Source organism: Macrotis lagotis, chromosome 7 (genome assembly GCF_037893015.1).
Source record: "Macrotis lagotis isolate mMagLag1 chromosome 7, bilby.v1.9.chrom.fasta, whole genome shotgun sequence".
NCBI classification, from domain to species: domain Eukaryota; kingdom Metazoa; phylum Chordata; class Mammalia; order Peramelemorphia; family Peramelidae; genus Macrotis; species Macrotis lagotis.
Genome location: NC_133664.1, coordinates 66,480,179 through 66,508,114, shown reverse-complemented (window position 1 = coordinate 66,508,114; position 27,936 = coordinate 66,480,179). Strand labels below are relative to the sequence as shown.

Below are 27,936 nucleotides of genomic sequence, written 5' to 3'. Positions count from 1 at the left end.
TACATATTAGTATGTATTCACTTTTATTCTTGTGGTATTTTTGTCCTTATTGATTCTCCCATTAGAATGTAAATCACTTGTGAATAGAGTGTTTAATTCTTTATATTTTTATCTCCAGTAAGTGCCATATATATATATATTGATTGCCCTAGTTTCCCTATGGCTTTCTATTCTAGTAAGTTAAAGCTTATAACCAAAAAAGTGTTTTGATTTGGATTTTTTATTTGAGAATTTTTCTCATGAATTTTAATAGTTTATATCTTCTCCTTCATATACTATCTATTCATATTCTTTGACTTTTGCTCTAATGAGAAGAGTTTATTAGTCTTATAGCTATGTACAAGTTTTTTGAGGTTCTGGATATCAGACTTATTTGATATGTGTGCTGAAAACAGTTTCCCAATCTTTAATTTTAGATATATTATCAACAAGAGATATCAAGCCCATCAATTTTGCCTGCAGTAATTTTTTCCATCTGTTTGATTAGTAAAATAAAAATCTTGCTCCCTACAATTGTGCTAAATACACTATTCTTTTTTATAGAGATTTTTTTGGGAGAATTTAATACATTTATATTTTTAAAATTTATCATTTGTCATTTCATTCATTCTATAGAAAAGGAATACATTTTTAATATTTTTGTTTTCAACTGGAATATAAAATTACAGTAAACAAATTCACTCTTTTATTACTGATTGATAGGTTTCTTCAACCTGAACTCCTTTTGACAAAGACAAACCAATCCCTTCTTCCCTCTTATTCATTCTCTCTCTCTCTCTCTCTCTCTCTCTCACATACACAGACACACACAGACACACACACACACACACACACACACACACACACACACAGAAATACACTATTTTTCCTCTATTTCTCTGAAAGACCTTTCTGAAACATCTAGTGATTTAATTGTTGATGCTTTGTTGGCAACTGGTTCATCTTGTTTTGAGAAATGTCAATTGTTTTAATGATCATTTTTTACTTAGAAGTTTAGCTGTAGTCCCAAGACTTCCTTGAAGTACTTATGTATCTCTGCAAATTTTAAGATGTTTAAATGTTCAAATGTTCATCTTTTTCTTTAACAAAACATATTGAATTAGGTTGGATTGATGATCCTGTAAACAGTTTGTTTTTTCACTTTGCATTTTATTAGTGTTGTTTTACAATTTTGGGGGTCATTCTTTGAAATATCTTCAATGATCTTAAATAATTTTCCTTAGCAAATAATTTCTGTCTTCTGACATCTTGGAGTTATTTTTTATAATTAGTCTTTAGAGTTCTGGCTTTATCATGTATCTAATAAAGTTGAAACTTGGATTCTTCCTTATTGGGGTTCTATGGAATTTTTTTCTAATTGTATATTTTTGCTTGCATTTGCTAATTCTCTTAAGATTTCTTGAATGATTTCTTGGGAGTTTAGTTGCTTTCATTTTTCTAAATTTTCTGGGATGCTAATAATCTATTACTATGTCATGACTTAGCACCACACCCCTCACTCAAATCCTATTCATGTGCTTGTCATGGCATCACCTCCCTGATGTCATGGAACTCTTTGAGAACGAAGGACAAACATTATCATCATCACCATGTCATGACGTATCCTTTATATCCATCTTTTGGCTCATCATGTTTTCAGATTCCTTGTATAGATCATCAACTTCCTGAGCATGTAGGTTTTCCTTGAGTATTTCTCCAGTTGATCTATGTTCATTATAATTATAATTCTGCTTTGTTGTTACAGACTTCATTTTCAGTTAATTCTACAGGTTGCCCCATATGTTCTCCATATCATTGTCTTCATTCTTTTTTCAAATTTTTTTAGCATATTTTAAACTTTAAACTTTTCCTTTAACATTTATAACTTTCTTCACACTAAACTTTTAATCTTTTCTTAGTTATATTGATTCTTACTTCATTTATTTAAACCATTTATGTATTTGAAATTTTCTTTTTCCATCTATTTTGCTTCTAGAACTTCAGAGTTTGTTTTTGTTTGTTAATTCATATACAAACACATATACAAGATTTTTACAAATTGAATCATCATTTTTCTTCACTTTTTTCAGTTTATATTTTGAATTATTTTGTTATAGGCTTTTAGTAACTTTTTTCTTCTTTGGTATTTCTATTTGTTGTTTTTTTTGTTTTGTTTTGTTTTAGAGTTTTTTGTAAGGCAATGGGATCAAGTGGTTTGCCCAAGGCCACACAGCTAGGTAATTATTAAGTGTCTGAGGCCAGATTTGAACTCAGGTACTCCTGACTCCAGGGCTGGTGCTCTATCCACTGTAACACCTAGCCACCCCTATCCTCTCCACCATTTTTCATGGAAAGCCCAAACCCAAGTCTTCTGAACTATTTCTATGGGTGTTTTTGTGTGAGTGTGTGTGTGTGTGTGTGTGTGTGTGTGTGTGTGTGTGTGTGTGTGTGTGTGTCTGTGTGTGTGTCTGTGTGTGTGTGTGTGTGTGTGTGTGTGTGTGTGTGTTGAAAGAGGTTACCTGGCTAGCACGGGGGCACTTTCTTACTGGCCCAATTGTTTGGAGTTCACAAGTCTTCAAGGATAGCATCCTCTACTCCGTGGATTGATGTTAACCAAACTTAACAAAATATGATTTATAATTCAGGTCATTTCATTAAATTTAAAATTGAAATTATAGGGGCTAGGTGGTGCAGTGGTTAGAGCACCAGCCCTGGAATCAGGAGTACCTGAGTTCAAATCCGGCCTCAGACACTTATTACCTAGCTGTGTGGCCTTGGGCAAGCCACTTAACCCCATCTGTCTTGCAAAAACCTAAAAAAACCAAATTGAAATTATACCTTATGTTTTACAATATTTATTCATTTGAGACTTGGGGGAGTGATGAGATAGTGAATGAATGGTTAGCTTTTATTCTATCCTGTAGGAAGGAGGTGAACTTTTAGACTTGAAAGAAAATAAAGGATAAAAAAAGTGTGAATTTGCTGTTCTTTTATCAACAATAGGAATGGCTCCAACTACTCTGGGCCTGGTCCATCTAGCTTTAATTTATTTCAGTTATAGCCCTTCTTTAGCAATGTTTACCTTCTTTCCTTTGACATTTCGCTCACTGCTCAGGGTCCTTTTAGCCACAGTTTCCCTCCTGCCCAGGGTCCCAGTAGAGAAACATGGGAAACTTAAATCCATGGGCAGATGATTTATTTCCAACATCTAAATATGTTGGCAAAAATAATTGGCATAACTAGTATATTGACTGACAAAGGAAGCAAATGATAGATCAGAAGGTTGTTGGATGAACAAGAAATCAGAAAATGAGTTGGATGATCTTGAAATACATTTCCATCAAGTTGGGCCATTGGAGGGAATTATGATTCTCCACTCTATGATTATAGGACTAGTCAACCAGTATTAGTCACTAAACTTCACACCCTTTCTTCTAGACACTAATGTTGACACATCAACAAATTACTTTTCCTTTCAATTTTCAGCTAACCAACACCCTTTTGTTATGACAACCCTGACATAACAAATGGATATATATATATCATGGACTAGATTATCTCTAAAGTCTTTTCTAGCTCTAAATTATAACTTTAGTTACTACAACCAATATATCTCCCTCAGAAAATGTCAGTATGCTCTTGTCTCACCAACAATAACCCATTTATATATCATCACTTCAAGTGTATTGATTCTAATATCATCAGACTTAGATTGGCTCATATTAGCATAAACTTCAAATAGTGACTTCTAAAAAAACTTCATTCTCAAATTTGAGGGATATATTCACTTGCAGCCCACTATATACTGATTAAAGAACATGTATTAAGAACAAGCTTATTTTAACCTAAAGAAATTCTTTATTTTCTACCTAATCTTTCATAACTCAAACTATCAGTCTTTTTTTTATTTAATTTAATTTGTTTAGGTTTTTTTTTGCAAGGCAATGGGGTTAAGTGATTTGCCCAAGGCCACACAGATAGGTAATTATTAAGTGTCTGAGGCTGGGTTTGAACTCAGGTACTCCTGACTCCAGGGCCGGGGCTCTATCCACTGTACCACCTAGCCACCCCCTCAAAGCTATAATTCTTAAGACTTTTTTAATGGGAAGCTTTCTTTTAAAACCCTTTTAAAACATCTTCATTGAAACCATATCTATACTGTTTATTTTGGCCACAAAGTGATAATATCAACCATTTCACAAATACCTAGTAAGGACAAAGGATCTAGGGATGATGAGAACCAAACAGTGCCTATCCTGTTCTCCCCTGATAGCACCAGAAACAGAATGTCTGCCTTATCCCCAGTCTAGTTTTCTCTCTAATCTAGGGTTATGGTCTTCTTTTTTTCAACAATCCAATTCAATTTGTTAACAACATTTTGCTTGTTATTTCATTTAATTCCATTAAGCATCTGCATAAGATGACCATATAGCCAGAGTGGGTTGTTCTACCCCCTAGGAATGCTAAGCCTCAGCCCTAGCCATTTCTGCACCACTCCTCCTCTACCCATCTCCTCCCCAAAGGATCTAGAGTTGGCAGTAACTTCAGAGGCCATTGAGTCCAATAGAAGTGACTCAATTACTTGCCCAGTTTCACACAAATAATAAGTCCAATATGAGTAAGACACTATAGTTGAAACTATCATAAGGATGAGAAATAATAGTCCCTATTCATTTTTCCCCTCCCTAGTTCCCAGGAGCAGAATGTCTCTTTCTTTCCAACTCCCAGGTTCTTTGCCCAAAATTTGTATTTACTATTTATTTCTTTGTGCACATCTTAACCTCACTGGGTTTCAATTTCTTCATCTGTAAAATAATAATGTACTGGATTATCAGCTCTAAAACATATTTCAGTTTTAAATTCTATGACCCTCTAGTCTTAAAAGGTGAAAATGATAATCATATCACTACTACCAAACATTTCTTTCTGTGAATTAACACCATTTCAATAGGATGTGAGCACCAAAAATATACTCATCTATTTTTTTCTCACCAGTCTCCCTTATTCCAAGGAAGTATTCAGATAGTTTAATAATTAAGTCAATCATTTAAAGCTGAGTGCATAAACATTTTACTAGCCCCAGATAAAAAGGCAAGTAACCACTTGTAGGTACATGTAATTTTTAAAATTAAAATGATTTCATATAATCTTACAGGCCAGTTTTTAAATAGATGCAGAATAAAATACCATTAGCAAAATGTCTGGGGTGTGTTTTGTCAAATAGTCCTTTTTAGTAGAAGTAAATTTTATTTTTATTTTATCTGAAATTGTTGGTTTTACTTTATTTCCATATTTATTTGTTTATTTTTCAGTTGTAAAGCAACTGAGAAATGATGGAAACCAGCAATGAAATTGCAATTGTGGGAATAGGATGCAATTTTCCAGGAGGTAAGTGTGGTAACAGCAGTGATATGCCATAGGATTTTTGGAACTTATAAAATATACAAATATCCTATGCTTCATTTATAACATATTTAACAAAGAAGTTTAATTTCCCAATATACTTTATTTTTATTATATAAATGTTTTATTTCTAATTACATATGATAATAGTTTGTACCTATCACTTTTGGAAGGTTTTGCATGTTATAGTTTTTTCCCCACCCTCCCTTCCTTCTGCCTTCCCCTCCCACAGAAACCAATCTGATAATCTTTCCTTTTTTTCCCATGCTATGCATCCAATGTATTTTAAAGATATGAGAAAAGTTCAAATTTTTTTAGTCTGATATTTCTGAGGATCTACCTATCTGAGGTTTTACCAGTCTAACCAAATTACTCATGATTTACTGTCCCATGGGAAGGAAAGCCTAAAGATTATCTATAAAATGTAGCCATTAAGTAATGGAATTGATTTTTTTTAACAAATATAAAGAATTATTTTGTTATTCATGATTATCAATATCATTTTATCTAAGGATACATTTAGCTAAAATGTTTTAAAATATTTTTATTTATTTGTTTTTCCAACAACATGCAATGGTAGTTTTCATCAATCATTTTTTATAAGGTTTTGAGTTATACATTTTTCACCCTTCCTCCCTTCCCTCCCCTGACAGAAAGCTCCTCATGTTTAATTATGTTAAATGTAGATCCATACTAATCACATTGTGAATGAAAAATCAAATCCAAACAGAAGGAAAAAATTAGAGAGAAATTAACAACATAATACATAAAACAAAATTGAAAAACTGAAAACAGTAAGCTTTGGGCTGTATTTAATCTCCACAGTGCCCTCTCTGGATGCATCTGGAATGTAGAGTTCATTAAGAGATATAGTATGAGTTATAACTGGAAAAGCAAATAGGAGTCAGACTATGGAAAGTTTTAAATGTCAGGACAAGGAGTTCATCTATTATCCTTGAGGTAATGGAGAATCATTTTTGAACCTGGCATTGATTTGGTTAGAATTGTACCTGAGGAGTAGCTGAGTTCATATCCGACCTCAGACACTTAATAATTATCTAGCTGTGTGACCTTGGGAAAGTCACTTAACCCCATTGCCTTAAATAAATAAATAAAAATTTTAAAAGAACTGTACCTGAGGAAGGTCATTGTGGAAGGTGTTTGGTTAGGGAGTGAGAAAGAGAGAAAGGAGTCATGCCATAGAAAACACCTTGAGAAAGCTGCAGGAGAAAGGAGGTACTTCGGAAGAGACGAGATCAGAGGATTCAGGGGTGGCTTGGTGGTGATATTGCTCTGTGATGGATTAATCAAGGCAGTTTTGAACTGGATTCTCATTTCTATGTGTTGGTTGAGAGGGAACTCCCAGGTTGCTTCCTGAGTTTTTCCTCAGTTCAGAGTACTGACTTGGTTAGAACTGTACCTGAGGAAGCAGAACCAGGACAACACTGTAAAAACAACTATATGATGATCAACTATGATAGACAGCTCTTCTCAGCAATATAATGATCAAAGACAATTCTAAAAGATGAGATGGAAAATGCCATCCACAACTAGAGAAAGAACTATGGAGTCTGAATGCAGATCAAAGCAGACAATTTTCATTTCTTAAAATGTTTTTGGTTTTTCCTTTCTTGTGGTTTTTCCCTTTTGTTCTGATTCTTCTTTCATAGCATGACTGTGGAAATATGGGGACATTGAAATAGGTGTTATGTGATTGTGCATACATATATAACCTATATCATATTACTTAAGGGGGGATAAATTTTTTTTAAATGCACATTGAAGCTATCTATCTTTACATAGAATTAGAAAATAAATAAATACATTTTTAAAAAAAGAAAAGAAAAATCTGGAAAGACTTATATGAACTGATGCAAAGCAGAACCAGGAGAACAATTTAGACAATAGCAATGTGTAAAGGTGATCAACTTTAGGTGGGTTTTTTTTGCAAGGCAAACGGGGTTAAGTGGCTTGCCCAAGGCCACACAGCTAGGTAATTATTAAGTGTCTGAGATCGGATTTGAACCCAGGTACTCCTGACTCCAAGGCCGGTGCTTTATCCACTGCACCACCTAGCCACCCCTAGGGTGATCAACTTTAAAAGATTTAGGAACATTGATCTATGCAATGACCCACCACAATTCCAAAAGACTAGTGATGAAACATGATATGCACCTCTAGAGAGAAAACTGTTGATCTCAGAGTAGAAATTAAAGCATATTTTTTCTTTTTTTTTTTTGAGGGCCTGGGTGGGTGGGTGAAGAATGGTTAATATGGTTAATATTGTTTTGCTTGACTATAAATATTTATAACAGATTCTGTTTTTCTTTTCTTTTCATTGAGTGGGAAAGAGAGATCAGGGAAAGAATTCAAAACTGAAACTAAAATGAATTTAAAGTAAAGCTAACTGGCATAAAAGGTAAAATACTGACTCTGGAGTCAGGAAACCTGAGCCTAAACCTCAAGTTTCCACCTCTGGCAAAACCTTACCTCTTCCCTAAATTTCCTGTATTTCTTAATATATAGTTGACTTCTCAAATGAATAGATAGAACTTATTTAACTGTATACAGTATTTTATTTGACAAAGATTCAAAATTTTAAAACTAGTAAAGTATGCATGAAAGTTATAAGTGATGCAAAAACAAAATGTCAACCTATCTGCTGTGGGTACCTTGGGGATTTCCAAGATCTTGCACATCCCAATACTACGATATCACATCAGTCTTTTGTTCTCAATAAAGACCATGACATCAGGGAGGTGATGCCAAAACATGCACATGAAGTGGATTTGAGTGAAGAGGACTGTGCTAAGTCACCAACCTCACTTTCTCTTCCAGGGTCACCTGGATCCAGTGGCCAGATATGACTGGAGATAGCCCTGCATGTGAAGCAATCTGGTTTAAGTGATTTGCCCAAGGTCATACAACTAGTACTTTAAAAACCTTAATTTCAGAGCAGTTTCTTGCCAATCCTCTGAGAGTAGTCAAAGGGATGTCACTGATGCAATACAGTTCTAACCTTAATATTTATCTCTCACTTCCAATAGGTAAAGCCTTTTTTTTTAGGTTTTTGTAAGGCAAATGGGGTTAAGTGGCTTGCCCAAGGCCACACAGCTAGGTAATTATTAAGTGTCTGAGACCAGATTTGAACCCAGGTACTCCTGACTCCAGGGCCAGTGCTTTATCCACTGCACCACCTAGCCACCCCGTAAAGTCTTTAGTTAAAACTAAACTTTGACTGAAGACTTCCTCGATCCTTTCCCTCCCTATTGTTCTCCCCCCCCCCCCATAATTTTCCTTGAACTAGATTTAGTCTTGTACATTTGAGTTCCCTCAGTGGAATGGAAGCTTTCTGAGGGCAGAGAGACTGCTGTGCTTTTCCTCTCTGTATCCCCTTTGCCCAGCATCTTACCTTGCATATGATGGATGCTTAGTAACTTTTTTAGTTGAATTTCCCACATCTACATTTGGGAGTTCTTCCCCCTTACTTGGATTTTCTGGAATGTCCAGTTTTCTTCAAGGTTCACCTCTGAGAAACCTTTCCTGCTTCTCCTTCCCTCCCAATGGTAGCAATTCTCTTCTTCCTCAACTGTATTTTCTAAACCATATGTCTCCTGTATCCCCTGACCTTACACCCTCAGTAGAATGTCAGCTTCTTGAGAGTAGGGACTGTTTTCATAATTATTTTTGTGCTTCCAGATGATAATGTTCTGCACATAGTAGGTACTTTATAAAATGGATGTTAAATGACCCCAAAACACTTTGCCTTGAATTTATCTTTTTTTTTTGTACATATCTAGAGTATGTAATTTACTGTTCTTCCATCTCTCTAGCAAAGCTTAGCATCTAGCCCAGGGCAACCTGAGAAGGTGATAAATTAATGTATATTAGGCTAAATTAAAGCAAACATAAATCCCAGAAGACCTATCACCAGGCTGGCATTAAATGAATCTCATAAGGGAAAAAAATACATTTACTGTATTAAGAAACTTCTACTGATTTCTTCTACCCAAATATTCTTTTTTATATGACATATTTGAAAAATATCTCACTCAGTTGCTTCTGCTCTGATATAAATAGCATTTCTGTGAAGTTAGGAGACCAAAATCTGATGCATAATAATCACTCAACCTTTTTAGAATGATACAATGGAAAATTACATTATTATTTCAATTCAAAGAAGAGGAAATGGCCCAGAGAATGTAAATGACTTGTCCTGTGACAGTCATGCAATTCTCCTTGACTTCAAGTCCAATACTCTACTCTGGCACACCCAGACTAGATGAGAGGCGATAAAAAATGAGTTATAGGGTGGTGGCAATGTCACTAGAAAAGAGGTGTGTATATATAGATATATATATGCAAGATGTTATAGAGGCAAAAATAATGGTTAAGAAGACTTAAATTATGAAAGTCTCTCTCTAAACATGATACTATTAAATTCAATTAAGGATCTACTATATGCATAGAACATTTTCAAAACTATAAACCCCACTTTTCACATGCATTTATGTTAAAAAGAAGTCATCAAAGTATTTTTCATATAGGTAAGCTCCTTATAGTTCTTTCTTTCCCTCCTTGTATTCTTTTTGGTTGCTTTTATAGTTTATTTTTGAGAAACTTTTGCCATTGTAAAAACATTTGGTTTTAACAGGTCAGGTTTTATGTTAAGCACACAAAAATGAAACTCTATCCTCAAACAGTTTATGTTCTATGGGAAAGAAAACACATATTACAGGGAGACAACATAAAAAATAATTATATGCAAGACATATACAAAACCAGGCAGTTTGGTTGGGAAGACATTGGTTACTCTGGAGGTTTTCTAATATTCTAAGGCTTTGTGAAGATGGCTCTTGAGAGTGAGCTTAGAAAGAAATCAAGAAATGAATTTAGTTGAAAGCCATTCAGCTAATTATTAAAACAAATAGAAAAAATGAAATTATTTCAACAGGAGAAGGCCGAAACTGCACAACAGAGATACCCTGTGAAAGGTTTAATGTTGAAGAATGGTATGATCCAGAAGAGAACAAACCTGGTAAAAGCTTGACAAGACAAGGCGCTTTTGTTGAAGGGTGAGACTGTTCCTAGAATTTCTGTAAATATATATTCTAATTATTCAGAACCAGACTTCATTCTTAAAATCCTATTAAAGATTCTAATATTGATGCTGATGACCACTCCCTCCTTCTGAATACTCTCTCTTTCCTTGGCTTTTGTGATATTGTTCTGTCTTTATTCTCCTCCTACATATCTGTCGGTTCCTTCTCCATCTTTTTTGCTACACTGGCTGCTTTTTCATATCTTGAACTGGATTTCCTTTGAGCATTTTGAACTCAATATGTCTAAACAGAATGAATCATCCTTTTCCAACCACCCACTTTCAAACTTATTTATTATTGTCCTCTATGCCAGCATCCTCCCAGCTACCCAAGGTTTGCAACTTCGGTGCCATCTGGGATTTCCCACATCCCACATACACTCAGTAAACTCTAATGACTACCTATAGCCCTTGTGATAAAATGTAAAGCATCTGGTTGTCATGCAAAGGTTTTTGTTACTTGGCCCCTTAACAACATTTCCAGTCTCTTCCCACTTTACTGCTTTTCATGATCACTCCAGTTATATTGACCAACTTGCTCCTCCTTGCCCATGGCACCCCATGCCCTATCTTTGTCCCTCATGACTGGAATGTCCTTCCTCATCACCCCAGCTCCTTAGTTTTCCTAGATCCCTTTAAGACTCATTTCAAATCTTCTGGAGTCCTAACTCTCTGAAATCACCTTCTATCTCTTCATTTTACATATATATGTAAATATATTATATATAATACATATATAAAAATTACATTTATATCCTTTATATATCTATTTATTTGTTTTTTTAAAATCCTAAATGAATGAGGAATTTAGTGAAATTGATCATGGACAAGGGGAAGTATTTGAACCAAAATGCTTAGCTTCCTTGATGCTTTCAATAGATGTATGACAAGAAACTATCATGATTCTAGTTCTTGTAACCAGTTTCAAAAAAATGCCAAAGTAACTACTCACTAGGTGCTATTTCAATACTCTTTTTTTTCTACTTGTCTTTCATAGGTTTAATGAATTTGACAACAAATTCTTCAGTATCAGTGATGCAGAAGCTGAGCGTCTGGACCCACAGCACAAGATACTCTTGGAATGCGCTTACAGAACTCTGGAGAGTGCTGGAATCCCCAGTGATGATGTATCTGACACCAGCATTGGAGTTTTCATTGGTGAGCCAGTAGGAGTGGAATGATCTATGCTTAGTCAGGAACCAATTAAAAAATGCAAAGAGCAGTGACTGTAACACTATGATGTATCAGCAGAGTTTAGCTTTTAGGTAAAAATGAATGTATATTGAACAAAAATTTTAAATGCAGGAAATGTTTGGCTCTCCTCTTGTCTATTCACTCCTGAATAGACTTGCAGTTCATGAAAAGTGAGGCTGGCATGATTGCATTATATTTCTATCTCGTAATGTTTTTTCTTACTTTCTTTTGGTAGGTTTTTTCCCCAATGCAAATGGGGTTAAGTGGCTTGCCCAAGGCCACACAGCTAGGTAATTATTAAGTGTCTGAGGTCGGATTTGAACTCAGGTACTCCTGACTCCAGGGCCGGTGCTCTATCCACTGAGCCACCTAGCCGCCCCTTTTCCTTACTTTCTAAGATATTATTTTGCAATCATATAGAATAGAGGCCTAGTTTTTTTAAAAGTTTGTTAGCTACAATCTAGTGATATTATTTTTATTAATAAGTTATTTGGTGAATTTAATTTCAGTTTTCATTTGTGTATATCCATGCCATAGTTTAAATTAATCATTTTATTTATTTTTTTATTAAAGATATTATTTGACTTTTACAATTTTCCCCCAATCTAACTTCCCTCCCCCACCCCCACTCCACCATGGAAAGCAATCTGTCAATCTTTACTTTGTTTCCATGTTGTACATTGATCCAAATTGAGTGTGATGAGAGAGAAATCATATCCTTAAGGAAGAGACATAAAGAATAAGAGATAACAAGATCAGACAATAAGATATCTGGGTTTTTTTCCTAAATAAAGGGAATAGGCCTTGAACTTTGTTCAAACTCCACAGCTCCTTATCTGTATACAGATGGCACTCTGCTTTGCAGACAGCCCAAAATTGTCCCCAATTGTTGCACTGATGGAACGAGTGAATCCTTCAAGGTTGATCATCACTCCCATGTTGCTGTTAGGGTGTACGGTGTTTTTCTGGTTCTGCTCATCTCACTCAGCATCAGTTCATGCAAATCCCTCCAGGCTTCCCTGAATTCCCATCCCTCCTGGTTTCTAATAGAACAATAGTGTTCCATGACATGCATATACCACAGTTTGCTAAGTCATTCCACAATTGAAGGACATTTACTTGATTTCCAATTCTTTGCCACCACAAACAGGGCTACTATGAATATTTTTTGTACAAGTGATGTTTTTACCTTTTCCATCATCTCTTCAGGGTATAGACCCAGTAGTGGTATTGTTGGGTCAAAGGGTATGATCATTTTTGCTGCCCTTTGGGTGTAATTCCAAATTTCTCTCCAGAAAGTTTGGATGAGTTCACAGCTCCACCAACAGTGTAATAGTATCCCAGATTTCCCACAACCCTTCCAACAATGATTATTATCCTTTCTGGTCATATTGGCCAGTCTGAGAGGTGTGAGGTGGTACCTCAGATAAATTAATCATTTTAATGGAAAAACCAAACTCTGATTGGTTTAGGAATATCAAGTATTCCTAACTACATGCCAATTTTTATTGATAGATATTTCCTATACTAAAAAGTTCAAAATATAAAAGTTTGAAGTTGCAAAATAAAATAATGAGACATTTTATCTGTGGATTTAAGGAATTGTCAAACTGAATTTAATGAAATGAAAATGATTACACCCACAGGTAAACTATGGTATTGTGCCCATCCTCAAGACATCTTAGAGATACCTCAGAAAGAAAAAAGAATGAAGCAAAGTTTTCAGAATCACATGTTTGAAGTTAGCAGGTTCAATTCAAATTGATCTATATTCATTATGTCTAATAAGTGCAGAGCTCTGTACTTTGCACCAGCCTTGGAGTCAGGAGGACCTGAGTTCAAATTTGGCCTCAGACACTTAATAATTACATAGTTGTGTGATCTTGGGCAAGTCACTTAACCCCATTGCCTTTCAAAAAATGTTTTTAAAGTCTTAGTGGAGTCATAAGCTTATTTAAAAATAAATCTATCAAAAAAATTTTTTTAAAATTTTAAAAATTAAAAATAAAGCTACCAAAACTTCAAACTGCACTAAGACTTTTGGGACAAACCAATTAAAATTTGGATAAAACACTGTCTCTCATCACAGAGTGTTCAGCATACAATAATTAAAATACACAACAATACAGAACAAATACATTAAAGCTGAAGCTATGGAAGGATTAAGGCTGTCCAAGGGAGGAACTAAAGGACAAAACCTTTTGAAGAGGTCAGGAAAGTGAGGAGTCAGAAATGGAGTAATTGCATAGATAGGAAAAGGCATAGAAAGAAAATATGGAGAGTGGGACTTTGCAAAATGGATTTTCCCAAAATTGATAATATCCCAATGAAAAAAAAGTATTAATAACTTGTCAACAGTGTCAAAAGCTATAGAACAACCAGGAACAGAGGAAAAAGTCATTGGACTTCATGATTTATGATCAGTGGTACAATTTGAGAAATTCTTTTTGTAGTGGTGGGAGTTGAGGCCACAATGATAAGAACTAGAACATCTTGCAGTGGTCACAAATCATTGTCCGTATTTCACAAGAGTTCTATGAGGGAGCATTGCTTGGTTTGGCTACACTGATTTTTTTTCTTTTTTTTTAAAAACTATGTTACCAGGGATGGTTCTCTCAGTTGAGAGGAAAGAGGGAAATATTTGCAAATGAAAGTAATAGAAAAACAAATTATAGCAATAAAAATACTTTTTATATGTCACTCAGAACTTGAGTAGATATTTAATAAATCCAACAAGAAACTAAAGTATGTCATGTTAACCTTTCAGATGTCTTTCAGCTGGTCTTCCTTAACAATGTTTTCAACTCATTTTGTTAGAAAACAATGCTGGGTGCATGGGTGTGATGTGTGTGTACCCTCCACATTTCACATTAGCAAAAAAAAAGATTCATTTTGCACAGATCAATTTTATTGCCAATCTGGTTGGAAAACTGATAACTATGTGAAGTAAAGATGCTCGAATAAAATGAAAGCACCCATTGAAAATAATACAGATATTCAAAACAGAAAAATAATTTAGATTCAGAATTTACATTTCTGCTATATATTCTTCCTAAGTCTCTCACTTAAATTTTTTAATTTACTTATAGGTCTTATGAATTGAGATTATGACTGCATGACCTCCAAACTTCCAAAATCTTTGAACCATTATAATGTCACTGGATCTGCAATGAGCCTAGCTGCTAACAGGATTTCATATGCATTTAATCTAACTGGACCATCGATTACATTGGATACTGCATGCTCAGCATCTCTTGTTGCATTGCATTATGCATCCCTTTCAATTAAACAAGGTATTTTTTGAACTTGAGTAACCTATAAAATAATGTAGTATTGCTGATAAGTACTGCATTACTTATTATTGGGTTTTTCTTTTTAATAATTTATTCATATAGTTTTTAAAACATCACTTTTCTTTTCCCAATAGAATTCTTCCTTTATAACAAGTAAGTGCAAACAAAACATTGTCCTTGTCTGAAAACATATGACTTAAATATTAATCTGCCTCTTCATAATCTATAATTATATTATCTACCTAATAATCTATAGTTATAATCACCTATAATCTACTACCTTCACCTTTGTTTATGGAAGATATACTTCACCAATCAATCCTCAAGAGTCAGTATTGATTATTACATTGGTAAGAGTGAGTAGACTTTGGTCACCAAGAAAGATGCGATTGAGATTCTCTGTAGTTGAATGAAACTTCAGTTTTCTTCTTCCCTCTATTTATCACCAAAAATGCTGCAATTGAGTTTATCTATTGTTGGCTGAAACATCATATGATTTGCTTGATCAACCATATCCAGAAAGTCAAATGCTTCAAAGCAAAGTGAGAAACAATAGTAGGTTTCTCAAATTCTATTTCTAGGTTCTCTATATTTAATTAATCTGAAAACCATTGCAGAATTTAGGAACAAGAATTATGACAAGTGAAAGGGCCTCCAGAGATCAAGCCATTTGAATCTCTATTTTGAAAAGGTAACTTGACATGTCAAGGTGATAATGATTAATTAATGGCAAAAAATAGGATTAGAAATTCCATCAATCATTCAATCAACAAACATGCTAAGAACAATGCTAATGCATTGTGACAAGCCAGCTTTTAAATCTGAAAACTGCCCTGAGATTTTGAGGATACCTTGTAGAATAGGAGCCAAGATTGACATAATATTTTAAAGTTTACAAAGCACTTTCCATGCGTTATTTCATTTGATCCTCACAACCCTATGAGATGCCATAGATATTATTGTTCCAAATGTCTAAAATTCAAATGAAGTTAAGGGACTTACCTATCTTAATAACACATCTTTAAAAAAATGGGCTGGGGGGCAGTTAGGTGGCACATTGGATAGAGTAGCAGCCCAGGAGTCAGGAGGACCTGAGTTCAAATCCAGCCACAGACACTTAATAATTGTCTAGCTGTGTGATCTTAGGCAAGTTACTTAACCCCATTGCCTTAAATAAGTTTTTTTTAATGGGCTAGGTAAAATCTGACCTTTTTTCACTACTCTAGCACTAATATTCTTCTTTTTTTAGGTTTTTGCAAGGCAAATGGGGTTAAGTGGCTTGCCCAAGGCCACACAACTAGGTAATTATTAAGTGTCTGAGACCAGATTTGAACCCAGGTACTCCTGACTCCAGGGCCGGTGCTTTATACACTGCGCCACTTAGCTGCCCCAACTAATATTCTTCTTAAGTAACATTTAAAACAAGAATTCCGGATGTCATAAGCACAATGCTTTGCTCACGCATCCAAAGTCCAAATTGAATCTGGTCCTTAAAAAAAAAAAAATGGGTAGTTAGATGTTGCAGTGGGTAAATCGCCAACCTTGGCCTCAGGAAGACTCATCTTGAATTCGAATCCAGCCTCAGACACTTTAACCCTATTTGTAGAATGAGCTGGAGAAGGAAATAGCAAACTCCTTCAGTGTCGTTGCCAAGAAAACCCCAAATGGGATTGTGAAGAGGGAGACACAACTGTAAAGACAAACAACATAAACTAAAGGAATAAAAATAGGCCTAACCAGTGAAAATCATTTCTTTCTGTTAAACTCTAAAAATCCAATAAAACATTAACTCATAGAGCTGAGAACACAAAGTCTACAGCATTAAAAATTTAACAATCAAAAGGAGTATACACTTATAAGAGGGCTGAGGAATATGTAGCTAAAAAATAGAGAAGACTTAAGGGAAAGGAAACATAGATTATTGAACATTTACCTTTAGGAAAAGGTTTTTTTTTTTTACATTCACCAGATCCTGTCACTGAAAAATTGTTTTTTTAAAACTCTTATTTATTTAAATCAAAGTCTATTTCTTTTAGGCAAATAGTCTCCCCCCCACCCACCCACCCACTGCAGGAGACTGTGAAGCAGCTCTCTGTGGTGGAGTGAGTTACACTTTAGATCCTCATGTTAACATAATGCTGAGTAAAGCCAAGATGATAACACCAGATGGGATGAGTAAACCCTTTACCACGAGAGCAGATGGTTATGGAAGAGGTGAAGGCTGTGGTGCTGTCTTATTGAAGCCTCTAAAGAAGGTAAATTTTGAGTAAAATTTTTTGTATGAAAATTGTTGAATACAACTATAATTTGTAAGACTCATTTTCCTGGATTCAAATCTGGCCTCTGGGCAAGTCACTTAACACTATTTGACTCAGATTCTTCATTTATAACATTAGTTGGAGAAAGAAATGGCAACCATTCTAGTTTTTGCCAAGAAAATCCCAAATAGGGTCTTGAAGAATCAGACATGATTGAAAAATTACTGAATAGGGGTAGCTAGGTGGCACAGTGGATAGAGCACCAGCCCTGGAGTCAGGAGGACCTGAGTTCAAATCCAGCCTCAGACACTTAATAATTACCTAGCTGTGTGGCCTTGGGCAAGCCACTTAACCCCATTTGCCTTGCAAAAAAAAGAAAAGAAAAGAAAAATTACTGAATAACAACAAAATTCATTCCACCAATAATATTAAGCTAGTCAATATTATAACAATACCATATATTTTGCACAATCCTTACAACCACCCCATGAAATAGGTAGAAAAAATATTATATCCATTTTACAGATGAGAAATTAAAATAATTTCTTCTGTAAGTATTAAAGTAGGGACTTGAACTTCTTTCAATTAATTCCAGTTCTTATGTTTACAGAATCAAAGAATGTCAATGATAAAAGGAAACTCAGAAATTGCCTTTATTACCTTTTTCACCTGAATAACATATCCAACTTATGGTTATCAAGATTTTCCTTGAAGACCTACAGTCAGGGTTGACCTAATACATTCAATGTAGCCCATTTCATTGTTGACCCCTGTCTCAGAAAGTTTTTCTTAATATCATGCCTAGATTTTCCTCTTTGCAATCTCCTCCCTTTGTTTCTAGTTCTTCCCTCTATGACACCAAGAAGAATATATTTAAGGCCTCTTCTCATCTTCCAGGCCTTCAAATAATAAAATAGTTTTCATGTCTTCCCCAAGTCTTCTCTTCTCCAGGCTAAATATTCCCACTTATATCAACTGATTCTCATATGCCATAAATTCACGGTCCTTTCCCTCCTTTGGACAATCTTAACGTCCTCTTCAAAATATGGTATATGCAAAAAAAAAGGTATACACAACATAATATAACATGGGTTAATATAAACAAGACAGAGTCCAAGAGAACTATTACCTTACCAAACCAGAGCTATGTCTTTCTTCAGGCAACTTAAGGTGGCATTAGTTTTTTTGGCTAACATATCATGTTGCTACCTCATAATGAACTTGCAGTCCCCTATAATTACCCCAAAATTTTTCAGGTGATCATCTAACCATGCCTACTGCACACTGTACTTGTAAAGGTGATTTTTGAAACTATACTGTCCTTTATTTATCGGTACTAAATTTGATGTTACTATAATTGGTCTGATTTCATCTAGTATATTAGCTCTCCCACCCAGCTTGGAATCAGGTACAACTTTGATCCATGTGCTAGCTATAACTTTATTCAAATCACTGGTAAAAATGATAAACAGCATGCCACCATGCCTAGACTTCCAGGGCACTTGAGACCTCCAAAGCTGACATCTAACCATTAATCACTACTCTTTAGGTCTAATCATTCAACTAGTTTTTAAATTCACCTGATTATAATACAGTCAAGATCACATCACAGCATCTTTTAAGCATACATACATACACAGCATGAGAAACTTTAATTTCTCATCTATTAAAAATTAGTTTTTAATTTCTACCTCTCAAAAAAAATCTCTACTATTCAAACAGGAACTTTAAACCCTAGGGAGGAGAGATGTAGGATGATAACTAAGCAGTGAATACCCACTAAAAGTGTTGGAAATCATAAGAAACATGATTAAGGTTGTTCTTTAATAAGATTAACCTGGTAACAGAATATGCAACATATTCAAAGTGAGGAAAAACTGAACAAACATAAGCAAAACAATTTAGAAACTATTGCAATGATCCAGGTAGGAGATAATGAAGACAGACTTAAGTGATGGAAATTACACTGGAAAAGAATGTAAAAGGCATCTTCTTCAAGTCAGGGTCTGTTTTTTTTTAATCACCTTTATATTCTTAGTGCTGTGTACACATACTTAAATATTGGTTGTATTGTATAGAATAAATTGAATGCAAATAGCAATACAAGTTTATATAAGAGGAATGAAAAAAATGCTTTGAGATCAGATGATGATATTTAATATACTTTTTAGTTTAATCTTATCTCTCAGGAGGAGACCAATCAAGGAATAAACATTTATCAAGTTTGTGCTTAATGTATCCCCAAAGTTCTTCATTTTCTTTAACAATCTTCAGAGAAACTTCAAAACTTCCTTGGATTGAAAACAAAAGTTATATTCAGGAAATGTTCACTTCCATAACATCCACATTTCTTGAACCTTATAGCACATCTAAAGTAAAATTAAAAACTTTGAACTTTCAAGAAAGAAAATTCCATGTTTCCTTTTGTCGGTTGTAAAATAAGTATATAACACTTCTGCTATGTTGATTCTGCTTGGATTGTTTGTACTCTAAAGGATAGGGCAGGGAGGAAAGGACATTTTCCCTCATGCAGATCAGCTCAATTTTGATGCTTTAATACTTGATGAAACCTGTGATGACAACAATGTGGGTCCTCTTTCCAATGATACAGACAGCAATCCATCATTACCATTTTATCTTGTGTGATTCATATCTCTATTTCCCCAAAAATTCCCCAGAGGAGTTCTACCCATTGGGCAGGTGGCATTTCTTACTTTCTCTTAACATTGCTTAGATAACAGTGAAGTACACAAGCTATTTTTCCTCCACTTTCATCTTCTTTTGTTGTTTTTATTCAATTGTTTCAGTCTTGTCTGACTCTTCATGACTCCACTTGGGGTTTTCTTGGCAGAGATATTAGAGTGGTTTTACCAGCTCATTTTACAGATCAGAAAGTTGAGGCAAACAGAGTTAAGTGACTTGCTCAGGGTCACAAAACTATTAAGTGTCTGAAACTGGATTTGAACTCATTAAGATAAGTCTTTCTGATTTCCAAGTTTAGTGCTCTATCCTTTGCACCACCTAGGTAACCCACTTTCTTTTACATAGATCTAATTTATGCTACTCTTTCATGATTATTGGTTGGTAATATATCATAATTTATTCATTTTTATTTTCCATTATCCTTTGGATTGCTCTTAATTTTAATACTTTAAGGCTTGTGGTATTCTTTTACCTGGGTCCATACAGCATCACCAAAAGAGAAATAGTACTAAAAAGATAAGCCTTTGTTTCATGGAGAAGCTTGGGGCCATTCAAAGCACCGGTGCCCCAAAGTATTCACTCTGCATTCTGGGTTCTGTTCAATTCTGAGTCTGGTAAATGTCTGTACACAATGTCCGTCCAAGATATATGTACTAATGTACTGATTCTACATACTCTATATACATTAGCACCCCTAGAATAATAGACGTTTTAGATGGGGTCCATGTCAGTTCTCAGAATTAGAGTAGCTCAGACCTTAGATGCCAACTAATATAATCTATTATATACATAAATAAGAATCTTTTCTATTATACCCTTGATAAGTGATCATGCAGCTTTTGCTTAAAGATCTCTAGGGAAAAGAATTCATTGTCTCAAAATAGTCCATTTGTTTTTCAATAGTTCTAAGGGTTGCCATTGGGGCTTTTCCTCATATCAAGCCTAAATTTTTTTTTTGCTTCTTCTGCCTATTATTCCTATTTTCCCCCTCTAGTGCCAAGCAGAACAAACATAATCCCTCTTGCAGAAGTCTAATCCCTCTTTTAGATCATAGCCCTTTCAAATATTTGACAGGCTTTCCTGTTGACCATAAATCCTTTGTTTTCTGTCTTAACAGACCTAACTTCTTCAAATGAGCCTTGTATGCCATGATCATGATATGCTTTACCATCCTGTTTACCTTCCTCTGGACATAGCCAAGCTTATTAATGTCCTTTCTAAAATATAATATCAAGAACTGAAAGAGGTATCAAACATATGGTCTAACCAAGGCAGAGTACAATTATATTCCTAATCCTGGATACTACCTGATAATTGATAACATCTTTCCCCCCCAATCAGGTTTTATAAAAGAAAACAGATATTGTGCCTAACATGTCAAAATAGACTATACAACCATTACCAAAAAACCATACTATTATAAGTCAATCTATCACATTCTATTCATAACCTGGGTCATCCCCCCCAAAAAATCCAGAATTTTAAAAGAATAGAATGGTTCCTGATCCCCAGTAACTCTGATCTGGTCCTTGGAGACTTGGAACTACTTTATCATAAATAAGCCCCTGGGTCACTCAGAACTCCTAAAACCAATTCTGGATTGGGTCCCATATCAGAGTCTCCTTCTTACAACTACAGATTCCCATGTTAAAGAGTATATATTCTTCTGCTCCCACAAAATCCATAAGAAAAAACTTCTTACTAGAAGAAAATAAAAAAGCATAAGAAATAGAGTTAAATCTTAAATTCCTTGTGTGGTTTTCAGATAAATATCAATGTTCTAACTTACAAATCACAAAATAAAAACTAACATAGCATAATGGTCAATTGCCCAACTCCATAGCTCTCAAATTGCTTCATTTTTATAAATACATATTAAACACACACATATATAAACACATACATAATATATGCATGTATTTCTCTATTGATAAAACTACTTCAAAAATGGCAAAGCAAATTGATAATTCATTCCAAAATAGCAAATTATTCATTCAAAATAAAACATTCCATTTCCCCTTTGGATTTTTTAAATTAGGAAACCTATACTATTCCATGTTACTGAGTCATATTTTCTATAACAGGCACTAGAAGACTGCAATAAAATCTGGGGTATCATCAGCATCAGTGCAGTGAATCAAGATGGGCGATCAGTAAGTCCCATCACCAGGCCCACACAGAAGCAACAGGAGAAACTCCTCAAGAGCATTTATTCAACCCACATCAACCCATCCAATGTCTAGTATATTGAAGTTCATGGCACAGGAACGCCTGCTGGAGACCTCACGGAAGCAGAGAGTTTAGGTAACATTGTTGGTAAAAGAAGATCTGCTAACGTACCTCCCTTGAAGATTGGGTCAGTGAAAGGCAACATTGGTCATAGTGAGTCAGCTGCTGGAATAGCTGGCTTCATTAAAGTCCTTCTCATGATGAAACATGAAAAGATCGTCCCATCTCTCCACTATTCAGAGAGTGTGAGTAGCATAAATACTGAAAATTTAAATCTTTCCATTCCAACAAAAGTAGAGAAATGGGAAGAGTCCACAGATATTTGGTAGAGTGGCTGGTATAAGCAGTTTTGGATTTGGGGGGACCATGCTCACATCGTTGTCAGACAATATAAGCAGCAACCTCAGTATATACCTCTTAAAAGACCCTATGAAATATTTATCCTTTCTGCAGCTTCTAGAAAATCCATCAAGCTCACAATGGAAGATACTGCTCAACAGCTGAGTCAAGGAAACCAAGAATCATTGCAGAATCTAGCCTACACATCAGCATGTAGAAGGAACCATGCCAATCACATATATAGAAAAGCACTTGCGACAGCTTCCATAGAGAATCTGCAACAAAAACTTAATTCAGCAAGTAAAGCACAAATACTTCATACAAAGGGGACCCCTCAATTAGTATTTGCGTTCTGTGGTAACGGAGTCCATTATAAGGGGATGGGCAAGGTCCTGCTCAATTCTGAATCAGTGTTCAAAGAAAAGTGCCAAGAAATTGCTAACCTGTTTCTTCAATATGACCCCACTAGGTTCCTGGACTTGATAGAAAAAGAATTTGATGATTTTTCAAGACCTAGCATAGCCCAGCCCATCCTCTTCATAATTCAGGTGGCTCTAGCATCCCTCCTGAAGTTCTGGGGTATTAAGCCTGCTGTTGTCCTAGGTTCATCAATTGGGGAAGCAGCTGCTGCCCACTGTTCTGGGTTTCTTTCTCTTGAAGATGCTGTGAAGATTATTCATTATAGGATCATGCTTCAATCAAACATGATTGGAGGAAAAATGTTGGTCGTTGGAAACATCCCTACAGAGGAGATCTCAAAAACCTTGGAGCCTTACTCTGGAAAGGTGTGCATCGCATCTTTCAATAGTCCCTACTGTTGTACTTTGTCTGGAGATACAGATGCTGTGAGTGTCATTCATGAAGAACTCACACAGCAGTTTGGGAAAAGAAACATATTTCTATATATCTTGCCCGTTTCAGCTGCTTACCACAGTTATATAATGGATTCAATGATCAAGGACATTATGGAAAAAATAGGAGATCTGGAGAAACAGGAACCAGAAGCTGAAATGATTTCAACACGGGAAGAGCAATTTCTAAAAGAGATTTAATTAATGGCAAATATTGGGCCAGGAACGTTCACGAGCCAGTTGCTTTCACAGATGCCATCACGACATTACCTCAAGGAAGGAAAAACCTAGTATTTGTTGAAATAGGCCCTAAGCCATATTTCAAAAGAATCATCAAGGATATTTTAGGAGAACACACACTTATTCTTCCTTCCCTACAAAAGGAGAAAACTTATGAGACCCTTTTTACTCTAGTAGAAAATCTATTTGATTTGGGATATAAAATCAATTGGCCACACTTCTATGATGGGTTGAAAGCAGTTCCAACAGACTACCCTAGATTTCAATTTGATCATCAGAATCTCAAAGAATACCTGCAAAGTCTTCAGCAGCATCAGAACACTGTAAGTGTCAATCATCCTCTTGTTAGCAATGCAAATAATGGCTTAGAATTCACCTGCACAATATCCCAAGATACCACCCCCTATGTCTTTGAGCACAAAAACAATGACATGCCTTTGGTTCCTAGTGCGCTGTTTGTAGAGCTCGGCTTTGCCTCAGTAATGAATAGCGCAAGACCCACAATACCTTTAAAGAATTATCAGATGAGCATCACCTTTTTAGCTCCCTGTGTGATAAAACAAAATTTCCAAGATTTGAAGATCCAAGTGGAATCAGGAAAAACAGAAACAAAATTCAAAATTGTTTCCTTATCATCTGCAATTTATGCAACAGGTAGAGTTGTAAAAATGACTAAAACTTTGAATGGAAAAAACCATCTCTGCCTTAAGGGCATCCTACAAAGGTGCAAATCAATCATAGACATTAATAAAGTTTACGAAGCCCTCCCCCTTATTGGTTTTCAATATGGCCCCATATTTAAACAACTAAGTGATATTTTATACTGTGATAAGCTAAAAGAAGGCATCACAATCATCACAGTGAATGAAGAAACCAGAAGAGAGATACATGACTATCACATCCACCCTGTGCTATTGGATTGTTTCTTGCAAATGACTGCAATGACGGCCACCAAAAGCATAGAAAATGAAGGAAAACCTGGATTTCCAACCACCATCGGCAGCCTTACAGTCTTGGGGCACCTGGAAGAGGAAATGCATATATATATAAAAACCACCAAGTCCACTGAGAACTACGTTGAAGTGTGTGGATGCTTCACAAATAAGCACGGCCAAGTGTTGGCCGAACTGAAGAATGTAGGGTTCAAGTTTGTGATGCAAATGACTGGCACTGATAACATCTTTCTAGAAAATGAATGGACAGAGATCTCTCCTATCCCAATGGCCCAGAATTCAGATAAACTGCCACAGTTCATTGTGTTTGCTGACCAATTCGGAGTAGCACAACTGCTAAAAAAGTACTTACACAAGAAGTCCAAGTGGGAAGCCACTCAAAATTCTGAAGGGACAGGTGACATTATGAGAAGGGAGATCAAGGACTTCCATGATGTCTTATTCATGTGGGGAATTCAAAGATTAAGCGAGGAAACTCCAGCAATGCTAATTATGCAACATTCAGCTAAGTGTTGTGAGGCCCTCTGCCAAATTATCATGGCCTTGCGAAAACAAAAATGTCATTGTTCTGTGACAATCGTCACCTACCGCACAACCTCAAGAAATGTGAATCACATTAATCCTGGATATGTTCTGCCTGGGATGATAAGAAGCTGTTTTATGGAAGTGCCAGAGATCACCTTTAAGATGATAGATATTAGTTTTACAAATAAACAGGACATAGCAAGTTTAGCACAAGCGATCATTAATTATAAAGGGGAAGATTATCCTGAACTCTGGATTGATCAGGGAAAAATTTACATGAATGAAGTCAAACTTACCTCTTTTCAAGATGCTGATGATATCCCATCTTCAAATCACCTTCAGAACTCTGAAATGTTTACTTTATACACATCAGATCCATATAAGGTAACAGATCTGTCTGCCCATTTATTAGATCATAGGGTTACTTACCTTGAAAATCACACTGTTGAAGTTCAGATAGAAAACATATGCATTCATTCAGAAGACTATTTTCCTGTTAGCGCCTCTAGTTTGACCTTTGGAAAGACCCTGTATTGGACTGAGCACACCACAGAAAAATATCAGTTGCTAGCCCTGGACTTCAGTGGTAAAGTAACCAACATAGGTAAAGGGGTGAAAGAAGTAAAGGTCGGGGATCATATTGCCACATGCTTCCCAGTTGTTGCATCATCGAGGGTCTTAATTCTGGAGTCTGTCTGTCTTGATACCACAAAGTTCCCAGTTCTTGTAAATGCACCTTGCCTGTCATACTTCATAATAGCCTGGAAGATTCTTACTCAGATATTATCTCCAAAGGCAAAGCCTCTTGCTTCCCTTGCCATCATCTCCACTGAATCTGGGTCTATTCTAAGCAAAGTGATAACTTCTGTTGCCAAAGATAAATGGAAAGTCAGCCATGTCTCACCTTCATCCAATCTATGAAATAAGGTGAAAAATTGTCAAGCTCTCATTTTTCTACCCCCATTAACAAGCTTTTATGTAGAGATGTTCTCTGGTCTTTCCCACCTCAAAGATGTGGTGTTTGTTTATGGGAGTCACCAGCCTGAATTTCTGCAGAAACTCTTTTATAATGGCTGGGAACATATTCAGATTCACACAGTAAACCTGAGCGAGATTTTTCAGAAATCAGCTCTGCTACACACCAATTTGGCTGTCTTTGAATGGATAGATTCAATGAAGTCGAAACAGATTACAAACTTAGATTATTCTGTTTTTCAAAAAAATAAATCATTTGCATGTGCAGAGCCAGCTCTTGTCTCCTACTTCACATGCACAGCCATTCCACTTGTTGTTCTGGGAGGAAGTTTACCAGAAGGTGAATTTTCATACATACCTAAGAAAAGAAATTATTTAAATCAAATGCAGTGTATATTGTGGCAGGTGGACTCTCTGGTCTTGGCTTAGAAACAGTAAGATTTATTGTCCAGAATGGGGGTGGCTCTGTGGTGATTCTTTCAAGAAGTCCAAATGCTGAGCAACATAAAGAAATACAATCTTTTGAAAGTCAGAATGAAAACTGCAAGATCATCAGCTTACAGTATGATGTGAGTACCACCTCTGAGGTGAAAAAGGTGTTCAATTATATTGGCCATATCTTTCCAAAGGATACAATCAAAGGGATATTCCACAGCGCAGTTGTGCTGGATGATGGACATCTTGAAACTCTGAACCTCACTCACTTTGAGAAGGTGCTAAGTCCCAAAGTTGCAGGAGTGATAAATCTTCACTGTGCTACTAAAGGGTATGAGTTGGATTATTTTGTCTGTCATTCATCTGTTACTTCATTCCTTGGAAATGCAAACCAAACAAACTATGTTGCTGCTAACTCCTTTCTAGATATCTTCTGCCATTATCGGAGGAACTGTGGACTTGCTGGTCAATCTATTAACTGGGGAGCTTTGAATCTTGGGCTATTGCTAAACAAAGAAAACATTCAAAAATTTTTGGCAAGCAAAGGAATACTTACTCTTCAGAAATCTGAAATTTTTAACTACTTTCATAAATGCTTGCTTCTGAATAATCCTCAACAAGCAATTATTAAATTTGACTACAAAAATTTACAAGATTACTATTTTACACAGGTTCCATCTCTCCAAGTCCATTTTTCGACAATTTTCCAAGAAGAAACCAGGAAGTTGGATGTTAAGTTACTTGTTCATGAAAATTCATCTCAGTCAGAGAATGACATTTATGTTAACTCCCTAGTAAATGAACTCAGCAATACCAATCTTAAAGACATTTTGATAGACACATCTCTTAAATCACTTGGCATAGACTCTATGGCAGCTATGTCCCTGAAAAATAAGTTCTTCCATGACAAAAAGCTGGATGTTCCTTTTGTCAAACTACTGGACCCTGATGCAACTATGCTGACCTTAAAATTGCTTTTGGATGAAAAATCAAATGAAACAGTCAACTATGAAGACAATGACAAAAATAAAACAAATGAGAAGACTTAGAATAGCTGGAGGAAGAATAATAAACACAAGTTGGAAAATTAAAAACCAAAAATACATAATGAGAAACATGGTGTTTTGGGAACAGTAAATAATTAATTCACCATTTTATATCTCTCTTATTCGGATTTCAAGTGTAATATTAAGATTGAAATAACATAAAATAGAATTCAGGTGGCAGAAAAACCTTTGGGGAACAACTCCAAAAGAATATTTACAAGACAAAGGAACTATGAACTATAACACTATGTAATATCAAAGATTATATAGCTGTATATAATCCTTATTACTGTAAAATAATTCCAATCATCAGATGAACAGAAATTTCTGCAATAAACAAAAAATCTTCTGCATTAATATGGGATAGTCTGTCTTACTTGAAAAAGAATAAAAGTGATGAAAAATATTTTTT

General features: G+C 35.4%; 1 protein-coding gene across 1 annotated transcript; it reads left to right on the top strand.

Moving 5' to 3' along the window:
* Positions 1-5,312: 5,312 nt before the first annotated feature.
* On the top strand, positions 5,313-27,527 carry LOC141494060 (phthioceranic/hydroxyphthioceranic acid synthase-like). The gene is given in 10 exon segments (XM_074195233.1): positions 5,313-5,367; positions 10,337-10,457; positions 11,481-11,641; positions 14,767-14,970; positions 17,044-17,225; positions 22,016-22,480; positions 22,482-22,524; positions 22,527-23,516; positions 23,519-26,404; positions 26,407-27,527. Coding segments are annotated over 10 exon segments (6,228 nt in total).
* The last annotated feature ends 409 nt before the right edge of the window (positions 27,528-27,936 follow it).